General features: G+C 31.2%; 1 protein-coding gene across 1 annotated transcript; it reads right to left on the reverse strand.

Annotated features, from left to right (window-relative positions):
• Nucleotides 1-594: 594 nt before the first annotated feature.
• On the reverse strand, nucleotides 595-10,421 carry LOC108556709 (sentrin-specific protease 1-like). Its single transcript, XM_017912919.1, has 3 exons — nucleotides 10,211-10,421; nucleotides 1,861-2,356; nucleotides 595-1,456 (listed from the first exon to the last, which is right to left on the reverse strand). The coding sequence occupies exons 1-3, from the start codon at nucleotides 10,419-10,421 to the stop codon at nucleotides 595-597; spliced, it is 1,569 nt and encodes a 522-aa protein (XP_017768408.1).
• Nucleotides 10,422-12,073: the final 1,652 nt, after the last annotated feature.

Consider the following 12,073-nt stretch of genomic DNA (forward strand, 5'->3'; position numbering starts at 1 on the left):
TTTACATCCAACTTATCAAAAAATAATAGATTCTCTTTCACCTACCGGTCGCTGCAACTGTACGCCCTGAACTGTACTTAATAATTTTGACTTAGTTACTGTTCGTAACGAACACTGCCGCAAAATGGTGGTGAGTAGAGGAAAAAAAATGTAATGTATTTGTGAAATCAAAAATAATTTAATAATATTTCAAGACAACACTATCTGGATGTTGCCGAAAGCTGAAACCATTTTAATATGTTAAAACAAGACCGTTCCAGAATTGTTTCATAACGGCAATAATGATAAATAGAACATTATTAAATCCTGCATATAAACACGAACATTACGTTGCACATCCGGATATTTTGTAAACACAGTTCTCTTATCAAAATAAATGTGATATGCACCAATGTGGCCGTTTTATTTATAATTATTTTTTTCTATAAAATTATTTTACTGTTTTGCATAAATAAGTGGTTTATTCTACACATATAAACACATTGAAATAAAAATTCCAAGTATTGTATGTATAATAATTCAGTAATGATATACAATGTAATGCATAATTTATTAGAGAAAATTTAGGATATACATAGGATGCGATTGATAGGATTAATTGATCAATAGCTTCCCCTCCATGATCTCCACGACCATTTTCCTCCGCAGATACTGCATGTCTTCTTGGCTGACTGTGAACTGTGCGTTGCGGCTTAGAAACTCGGCGTAAGTGCAGGAGAACATGCCGGAATCACTACCGTTCATCTGCTGCGGAATGTCTTGTACGCATCTCAACTTCCAGTCGGATGCGTCGAACTCGCACTTCTTCTTATCGAGATGCTCCTCCTGCAGATACCTAATCAAAGCATCCATGCATTCGTGGTTGGCTTTACCCATGCTGTCATAATAGCCGATAAAGTTTGATCGGAAATCGATGACGGCCATGCACCAGTGCATTCTCATGTGGATGGGAACGCAAATCAGGTCGTGCGAGAAGACGTCGACATTCCGCGTCCAGCGGCGAACGGAGGAGTATCCGTCTTTAAGAAGCTTCGGGTAGAAGAACGTGTTGAATACGAACACGCTGGGAAACTTGGCATTTTTGCCCCGTTGGATGATGAGGTTCATGTAGAAGTTGATCACTTCGTCGTTTAGCCAATTCCTTCCTCTCAGCGTCATCATGTCACCACGTGTTATGTTGAGGGTAAACTTGCTCGCAAGCACTGCGTCCATGTTATTGTTTCGACTAAAAGCAGCGCTGACCTTTGCCTCCTGCTCCTCTGTCAGCTGCGGCAGCTTCTTTGTCGGCTCCTCCACGAACAGCAAGATCTCTTTAATATGACGACATTTCTGCACCTGCGTCTCCAGCAGCTTGGCTCTGCACTCACTTTTGATTCTCTGGATCTCATCTAATCTGCTTTCCCACAGCTCGATTTCCTTCTTCCGCTTGGTGATCTCCTCAGCATGTTTTGCAATTCTAGAAAAAGAAAAACAGCAAAGCTCTCTGCAAATCTTGTATATTTTACATATCTTGCACAACAGCATCAGCTGTGTCAGTGGATCACAACTAAATTAAACACAAACATTCCAAAATAATTTACAAAATAAAACATTTCATTAGGTTCGTCAATATTCTTTTCTAAGCTAGGAAATACTCTTCGCAGTGGTTCTAAAAAATTATCAAAACTTAGCTATTACTGCTGCAGTTTTATTTTACTTGGTTCAATGTAAAAGCAACAGCAGAATCAATAAAATCATATTTAAATTGAGATTTGTTGTATAAAATATACAAACATGCTGAGAACAGAGAGTAGCCAAAACATATGTTAATTTGACAGATGTTGCAAGACTAAATAATTTATAAGGAAAAATGGAACTTACATATTAGTAATCCAGTCAGAATGCTGCGGTTCATGTGAATGAACTGTAGTCCTAAGGCTGTTAACCCTATCATTTTTGATATCTGGCTTTGGTGAAGGTGGAGTGGGTATAATTTCCATATTAATGGACCAAGTATCCTTGGTGGACAGTTTCAGCTTAGATGATTCCCCATTGGTTATATCTTTCACGTCTATAGGAAGGAGACTTTTGGTGGCTAATTTGAGAATATTCTTGGTCCTCAATCTGGGAGATATTTTACCTGCAGACGTGCTATATATAGAGCTCCCATTAAGTGGAGATGAACGGGACTTATTCAGCAGTCGGAAACGACAGGTACGAAGGTATATTTTTTTATTGAATGATTGACTATTTGAGACCATCTGCTTCTTCATGTTGTTAATTAGTGGATAATTCTTTGCNAAAAAATATTGTCTCATTTTCAAATTACCCTCTGGATTCCTGTGCACTTTTTTATGCTTTATGTTATTTGGAAATTCTAGAACATAAGATGCACAACAAATTGACACATTTCCATTTTTAACTGCATACCTACGTTTAAGACCAGGGCGCCAGCCGTTAGTTATGATCAAATTCATGAGCGAAATGAACGTTTGAACTTATATATCTGTATGTATATATATATAGGTGTACGTGTTTTGCCGGTACAGTTCATCGATGCGCTTGCAGTTGCCTACTTCTATTATTGCTCTACTGGCAGTGAACCACTTGGAAGTCTACAAAGTTATTGCCAATTTTGTTTTTGCCACTACATTTCCTAATATTACACAATTTCAAAATAACACCACTAATGAGGTAGCCGTGTGGCTACAGTCGCCTGTATTACGAAAATCTGATACGACTTTCGTATCAGATTTGTCGATCCAAAAACCAACAAAATATGTGGGGGCCGATAAACCAAAGGTACATAGGGTCAAGAGATTTATATCTTTTATGATTATATATATTTTTTTCTATAAAAAAAACTAAATGAGGTTTATTTCTTTTCTATTTTCAATATTATAATTGAAAACAGTCAGGTCTGCCACAAGAAAATTCGCGTTCTCTCGCACGAAACTGCAGATGTATAACAGCTGTATAACAGATGATTTTTAAGCAGATGATAGACAATTTGAAATCTTAGTTGCTAAGTTATCTCCACCTCTTCCTGGTGTAGCAAGTCTGGTGTAGCATTAACTGAACTGGAATATAATTTGATATTATATTTATAATAAGGAATGTAAAATAATCTACAAAGCGATCAACAAAAAATTCAATTTTTCCCATATTTCCCAATATTGGTTGCTCTTGCAACTTGCAGAACCAACTGATGCAGCAACGATATTTGTTTCCAATTCTATTGGTCGATAATCACCCCTAATCATCTGCGATAAATTCGAAAATTCCTTAAAACCATGAATAAAATAGTAATTGATTAAATAATTGTATCAAATAACTATAAACAATCAAGAAATAAAATCAATTTTAAATAATAATCTCAAATTGGAAAATTTAAGCGTATCGCAAATAGTACGAAAAGCTAACATAACCTACTTCGGTTAAAAATCGTTATTTATTGTATAAAACATTCCGGTAGATATTTCTCCATACTATTTTACTTAATTTCTTAGTATTATCTATTATATCGCTTAGAAAATAATTATTTATTATTTTACATTAAAAATAATCAAAGCAATCCCAAGAATATATTATATTCTTCTTATATATTTTTGTAATTATGATCTCACAATTTATGATTTTTTACATAATTATTTTAGTTAATAAAGTTTACGTTAAAATTATTTTTTATCTTTCTTTTCCATATGTATAAAAAACAAATATATTTTTCTTTGTACTACATTTCCGTGAATTTTATATTGTTTGTTTGCTATTTGAATCCATAACATTAAAAAGATTCCCTTTAGTAAAAAGTAACTTCTTATGTATTTTTATGGTCATATTATCGAAAGCAGGGGCAGCCAACTTGATTCTTGTGATTGACTTTTCTATTTATTGTAGAATGATGTTTTTGTCGTTAATTTATAAGGTGTCGCGAAATGACAGCTAAGAAAAAACATGTATATTATTAAAATTTAAGATGTGTTGGTGGTAGCTGGCAAAATTTTGCTTAAAACAAGCTAAGTGAAGAGAGCGGAAGTTTAAAATAAGAAGAAAATTTAAGTTTTTATTGTTTTTTTTTCTAGTATAAATATGTGTAAAGAAAAAAATATTATAATATTTTTTTATCGAAAATAGTATAGAATAGATAAAATAAAATTTATATACAGTAATTAAATAATATAAAGTAAAAAATAAATTAAGAAATACATTTAATTTAACCTTTATTAATTAATTGTGATCTGCCACATGCTGGTAATAATCAAATATTTTTGGCCGGAGCAGATGAAAACATTCATCGATTATTACTCTAAGGCTATAATGGAGACACGCGAAAAAACTTTTCCGAATTTGGTTTTCCTATACTATGTGAATACGATGAGTAAAGAGGATGTTTTCGAAGAGATCAAATAAATCGCTATAAGATTGAGCAACAAGTACAAGAGCCATGCCACTAAAATCGTGTGGGTCGTCATTAGATTTCCACATAGCGAAAATTTTATCGATTTGGTAAATTACGGGTCCCTCAATTTTGCGTTAATCGATTTGACTCTGAACAAGATTGCTTCGATAATTTGATTCTGATTGCGGATACGTACTTTACGTAATTTTTTTCTGAATAGAGTAATGCTTGTACAAATAAGTGCGCATTCGTATTTAATAATCCCTTTTGTTTTCGGTTTGCTTGAACACCACAGGAAACTTTGGAAAACCTGAACGGGATGTTTTACAACCCCGCGATCACGCATATGCAGGAAAAACAGTTTCAGAAGAACCCCGGTAATTTTGACAAAAATATATCCATAACCCTGATTTAGATATGTCCTTTTACGTCAAAGATTATGTTTTCGGATACCGCCTGTGTTTTTCATTTCAATAATGTATTCGAAATGTTCGTTAAATTCCCGCTCAAGAAGTGCATTGTCTTAGTGCGCATCGAATATTCCTTAAAGTCATGTACTACGAAGTGCCGTACGAGAGCAAATACGATTGTTTGGAATTTACCAATAATCCGTTCAATTATTAGCTATTATTTGCCTATTTAACTAGTTTCTGTATTCAAGCAATTAACCAAATCGTTAAGTGATAATATTTATGCCTGCTTAATGTAAGCCTGCATATAAAAGCAATTTTTATTTTTGTTAAACGGAAATATTTTCTTTTTAGTAATTTGTAGTTATTATGTAGTACACATATATAAACGACTGAAATAAGGTTTTAAATAATGTAGCATTAATTTTATTTCACGAGTTCTTTTCATTAAAATTATATTTATTTTGTGTTTTCTTTAGTTTATATTTACGATTATCAATACTTTCCATATGTCCATAGTTTTGCATGAGGTTTTGACCATTTTGCTTAATATTGTAGATAGTAAATAATCCTACCGATATGTGACTGGCAAACGGCGTCGACCGGACCCAGCTTAATGTGAAATAGTTTCCAGAAGAAAGCTCGTTATTAGAAGAAGAAGACATATAAATAATGTATTTCCCTATAGATCTTAATAAAGACATTATTCCAATTAAAACGCTAAGATTATTCTATACGTAAATGAAAGAAGCTGTCGAATTCAAAGAAATCTCCTGTGCACATACAAATTTAGAACAACTAACAAAATGCAAGACAGTAATTAAAGAAGTAGAAAGAAAATACGCAGGAAGTGATGACATGTAAATATAACTATATTTTATTAATAAACTTTTTAAGTTCATGAAACTATCAAAGTTCGCTATGCTAAAAGAATTTAAAATATTTTTACCACAGCTCCCTGTGTATTACGAGTTTGTCATGCGGCTATCTATTTTCATGAATTAAATAATGTATGGAATTACATATTTTGAAATATTTGACCAGAAGAAACGTACTTTTTATTTAGGCCTAGATACTACAGGTATATCAATTTTTCTAGGTAATCATTTTCATTTTGTTAATATTTATATTTAGATTATTTATTTTTATTAGATTTTTATTTGTTTTCAGGGTATTTATTTTTAATTTACATTAATTTGTTTGATAATTTTGATATCAGTTTTTTTTTCTTTATTTATTATTATATTTTAAAGGAATGGTCAATCATCAATATTTTGTATTTTTTTTATATATATATTAGTAAAATTTTGTATTTAATTTCAATTTAAAATATTTTAATATTTTTCATTTTATATAGATATACAATTTTATCAAGGAATTTTGTGTAATTTCAATTTAAAATATTTTAATATTTTTCATTTTATATAGATATACAATTTTATCAAGGAATTTTGTGTAACTTTTAAACATTATATATCTATAATTAAATTGTTATTACATTTAATACTAAAAATTATTTATTACAAAAATATATAACTAATTCATCTTTACGATGTCATGCAGAGACTTTCGACTGGCCTCAACTACTACCCTATTCAAAATACATACAGGTATCTCTACTAGATTAAATTTGGCACCTGGGTGTCAACACTGTGATAAAAAAACTATATATTCAGAGCAAAATAAAAAAATCTATGTGTTACAAAGGACAATTTATTGGCCATTAAAAATAAAGATAAATTGCTTAAAATCTATAAAAAAACAAAATTTAAAATTAAATGTGACTAATATTGAGAATTCTTTCGTACAATTTTTATGATAATAATACATCATTATTATTACAAAAATCACTTCTGAGAGTCCCTAAAAATTTAAACTGATGGCATCCCGGAAGCGAACAACTATGAGAGTGGAAAGTTACCACCCAATTCCTCAATCTTCACAGCAGAGGCGTACTTCATATGAACATTGTCTCCAACTTCTACCACAAAAGGAGCATAGTTATTTTCTCAGACTCCGAGTCTTCAGTCAGCAGCATCAGCAGCAAACAAATTTTGATTAAATCAAACTTCTGAGTCTTGGAAGCTTGAAATCAGTTGATGAGACTTTACTCTAACCGGGTCCAGGTGACAAGACTTTCGTGCAGCCAATCCTGCTTTTTGATTTATATGAAATCGCTAAGAGGGGGGTCTAAAGTCGCTAGTTAATGAATTCGCCACCTTTACAACAACGCCAATCTGACTAAAATACCGATATCACCAAATTGTTTTTTATGTTATTTAAAAAAAAAACACTAACAGAAACTTGACCTAGACCACTGGATATGAAAATACCCATATAACAAAATTGTTTGTATATATTTTTAAACATAAAACCTTAGGGCAACTTCACCTAACCTAACATTTTCTCGGACCTAGGAACGACTATAAACTAAAAAGCACTCGTACCTGGGCATCGTGAATAAGGAAATAAATACGTCTATAAATTATTGAGATGTATTTCTAAAATAAAACCAAAATCAATACAACAAACAAAAAGAAATGTAATTTATTGTTGTACAGAAAAATAAATCATAATAAATAGGTTATGCATTTATTACATTGAGATATAGCGAATCAAACTGGAAACTGGGATAACAGCTAAATGATTTATCACATTGAGATATCGCGAATCAAACTGGGATAACTCTAAGCAATAGATATTGAACACTGTACCACAGATCACCAACGTTTCAGAAACAATGGCGTCGAAAATAGTCATCGCCGTTCTCTAAAGTAAACAAAACTATAGCGCTGCGCTTGCCCCCACTCTCATAAATTAAAATCAAAGATTGGAGAACTGACTCTCTTTTAGAAAGTGGTGGTAGTATCATGTTCTCCGTGCTCCGTGTTAACGGAGCATTATATTAAATAATTATAAATGATCTTATTTACAACATGATCTTTGTGACCGGCTGATGATAGTACATTGCTTTATGCTACAAAATATTTATTATCGTTAATCTTAGAGATCGCAATCGACCTGTCGAATTTTGGTCACGTACAGTTGAAAACCTGATAATTTCCAGTAAAAAGAGACAAAAAAACTTAAAAAAAATCAGTCTCAAGAACGGACATCTCTAGCATATACATTCAAAGTAGTATACTTATCTCATTATCTTCTTTATCGATAAATTGTTACTGTGTGATAAACATTATTATTAAATTTTGAATTGATTATGTGATTAGAATAAAAAAATAATGAGATTTATATTGGAATATGTCATCAACATGACATTATAAAATTATAAAAATCTGTATTGATACTACATATATCTTACCTAGCTTAAAAACTCGTCGTTCCGCTCGTATACCTCGTAAGAAAATAAAATTATCACAAAAGAAAAAAGGCTAATAAATACTTATTGTCTTTTTGAAAGAGAAATGTATTATCTTAAAATATTTACTTGTTTTTTTTTATTATAGTTTTATTGATGTCCTAACGGCGCGTCACCTAACAAACAAATCAGTATAGGTTTTTCTTTTAATCTCCTGAAGAGACTTAATCTAAGTATTAAGTTTTTTTTTTATATTTTACAATAGGTCTTGATTTACTTATTATATTATTACTACAATTATATTACTATAATAATTTGTTATGAATCTTGAAAATTTCCTTTTTTTCCTGCTTTGATTTTTTTTCTTAATTTTACAGTTTGATGTATTTTTATTATATAAGATTTTTTTTAATTTGAGTAAATATGACATTTAATGTGCAAAGGGCAGCGGTAATATCAATGTTGGATTGCGTCCTTTTCTTCGCAACAGGTACAATCCAATGACTCTCTTTGCTTAAATCGCTTCAGTAGTATCCAAATTTGCAATGTCCCGTGATCAATTGGTGAGGTAGCTCGACCTTCTTCTCAGAGTTGCGACTTTAGGGTACCCATGTAGTACTTGGCGTCGTTGATGGGCCTGCCTCCCCTGTAAACGACAAATGCAGACATTAAATATTATTATAAATTTTGTTTTCGGATTCATTTTGTCATTATTACACCCAGTAGTTAAATCACAATTTTAAAATAATAGACCGTAAAAATATGAAAATAAATAGTAATAGTAAATGTATTGACTGTAGGTATTTTAAATTTCAAATTATGTTCATCACTTTATTGAAAAATAATTTATTGTTAGGCGGAAAGACTTATGGTTCAACGGCCGTATGATTTAATTTATACGTTTTTTTATTTAATTATAACTTTAAATATTGTTATTAATTTATTTTTAATTATTTCTTTTTCAGGTGTATTTATCGCATATCTATCAAAATATATGTTTTTGTATGTCATTTTCTTTTATATTTTAACCGTTTGATTTAACGAAAAAAAAGTACTTACGAGCTTACCGTAAAATTGATTATTTATTTCTTTACAAATTTACAGATTTAAAACTTTACCAGTCATATTTTTACCGTGTATTAAAAAATATAAAATAAATTTTGGACCTCTGAGACACATGAATGTATGTTAAAGGTTTAAATCATATTTTATTACATTACATAAACTCTCCAATTGTATCACGGTAATCCGTTTTGTAATTTTAGACCATTGCTTTTATAACATAATTTAACTAGCAAAGCGAGGGAGATAAAAGAAGGAACACTACAGATCACATAGCACCAGAACACAACAAAAACAAATGCGTGCACGCACACTTTCTTCTTGTTATGTCGCAAAGTTGTCACTGAACGCATTATTTATGTACATTTTTTATCACCAGTTTGGTTTGATATGTACATATGAATATGTGCATGCAATTTTTGTGTGAAATCTATTTTTGGGTGTTTGAAGTACATGGATTGAATGGAATAAATGAAACTTTTAATTTATAAATCGCAATAAGTTAGATCCACCATGACGAAAATTAAGATTGTATAAGCAAAACAGTATCAATTTAATACTTTCATGAAATTAATGATAAAATAAATCGACTATTTTATTATCATACGTTTTAATAATATATTTTATATACACTTTTCTAAATTTTTCAGAGCATTTATTATAAACCAATTCTTAGAATTTAGTAAATTATCATATAGTATATAGGACTTCAATATATAGAAATTTCAATTAAATGTTTATATAATGCTTTCTGAATTCGAGTAAATTAGAATTTCATAAAGCATTTATCTATTGCCGTGCAGTAATTACAAATGCATTTTGACCTATCTATCAATACAAAATTGACGATTTTCAATGGACGATCATTGCAGACGCCCGCCTCTGCAATGATCGTCCATTGACTTTTCAGCGCGGGAATGCGCTAAGTCACTATGTTTATATAGTAATTCAACATAAATTTCCCTATTCTCTAATTCGTGATGCTCAAAATGGCCTCCCAAAAGTAGTTCTTGTTTTGTCAAAAAACAGATAACGTTCGTTTACTAGTTACGCTTTGTATCTCGGCGAAGTTCTTAGCATCTTCTTCGTATGAGACGACAGGATCATTTTCGGTTATATCAAAATTGATGCGTTTGCGTCTAACGTGGTTAAGGTACCTCCTCGGCGTGCTGGGTTGTGTTATGATATTTCGTCGACAAAGACGTCCGACCGCTGGGTAACGCTTTTGATTAGGAGTTTTCGGGCTATCGTCCATCGAAGGAATTTTTATGCTTACTGCACAGTCACTTACTGCACAGTCACTTTTCCTGCATCGAACGGGTGCGAGCGGAAAAATAATTATAACAATTCATTTTACTTACAGTAGTTTCAATAAAAAACTTAAATAATTCACACGATATTCATCTTCGAACGTTATTTCTCAATAAATCAATAATTATCACAACATTTCCCATGATTAATTGAAATAACAATAATATTTATTGAAACAGAAAATTACAAAATAAAAAACTCAATACAATAATATAAATATCATAAATCAAAAATTAAATGTTAACCGCTTTTCATAAGGGCTATTGACCATAGGCTTCCCGCCCGAATATTAGCGTTTTCCTCGCAGAAAAAGAAAAAAAATATTTACAATATAATTTATCAGAATTTTCTATTTGAGTATTTTTTGTAAATTAATTTATTCGCTATTAGAAGAATACATGGATTATAATATTTATTTTCGCATAATGTATTGTACATCAAAGTTCGTAGAATGACATAGAAAACATCCAGTTCTATGTTATGCTCACTCGAGATTCAAATTCGTCCTTAATCTCAATCTTAATGCGACAGATCTTTCACTCGCGTTTCTAAAATAACAATTGTAGTTTTGTTGTATTTCTTTATATAGTATTGTTGTACTTTTTACTTAATTCAAAACACTCTATTACATGTGTGATACCAATATGTAAATTATTATCCGCAGAAAACTAAAATGCTTGTAATAGATGCAAAGCAGTTGCTATACTATACTACTATACTATTTTATATTTTCCCAATTAAATAGACAATGCATGTAAAGAAGCAATAGTTTAGATCTGAAAACTATAATTACATTTCACTGATTAAGTAAATGGCTAAGCAGTATTTCCAAAATGGTTAAATTTAGTTTGCATTTTTCAGCGATATTTTAAATACACACATAAAATTTTGTACTTACATTGTAACTCTTAGATGTCTAAATTTCGTTTAACCATTATTTTCGAATTGAATTAATCTTTCTTTCATATTGAATATTTTTCAAATGTCAAACTTCCTTTTGACAAATGTCAAACTTCAGGCGCCTACTAGATTCACTGTTTGCATGCTTCATTTAAATATATGACTATTGATAATTTTTTTTAACGGCCGTAGCCGTGTGGCTATGGTCGCCTGTATCACGAAAATCTGATACGAAAGGTCGTTGGTTCAATTCCACAAATTTATACGCCACCGGTAGGCTTGTACACGAAAATTCGAAGTAACAAATTTATGGTAGAGGTGCTGTCGCTATCAGAAAGGCGTGTCACCAACAAAATGGACGAAGAAAGGGTAGAAATAGGGCCGGAAGAGAAAAAAAAATTTTCTCTTTACAGTATATTAATGTGTGGGAATGGAGAAACAAAAATATCAATCCTTGTTTGTAACAGTTTTGTGGATTGGGGCGCTGAGTATAAGTTTTTTTTTATCGGCAATGTCTTTGTCTGGCTCAGCACAGATAAAGACATTGACGTTAATCTCTTTTCGTATGTGCCGCGAGATAATATAGGTGTGCCGCGAAAATTTAAAAAATAAACTTGTGGGGCTTATAAATCGATGAATCGTCCGTACATTCATCTTCCATTTTTTGATATTCTCCTCCTTCTCCTTCTTCAGCCA

Source organism: Nicrophorus vespilloides, unplaced genomic scaffold (genome assembly GCF_001412225.1).
Source record: "Nicrophorus vespilloides isolate i.1.1-1 unplaced genomic scaffold, Nicve_v1.0, whole genome shotgun sequence".
Classification (NCBI taxonomy): Eukaryota; Metazoa; Arthropoda; class Insecta; order Coleoptera; family Silphidae; genus Nicrophorus; species Nicrophorus vespilloides.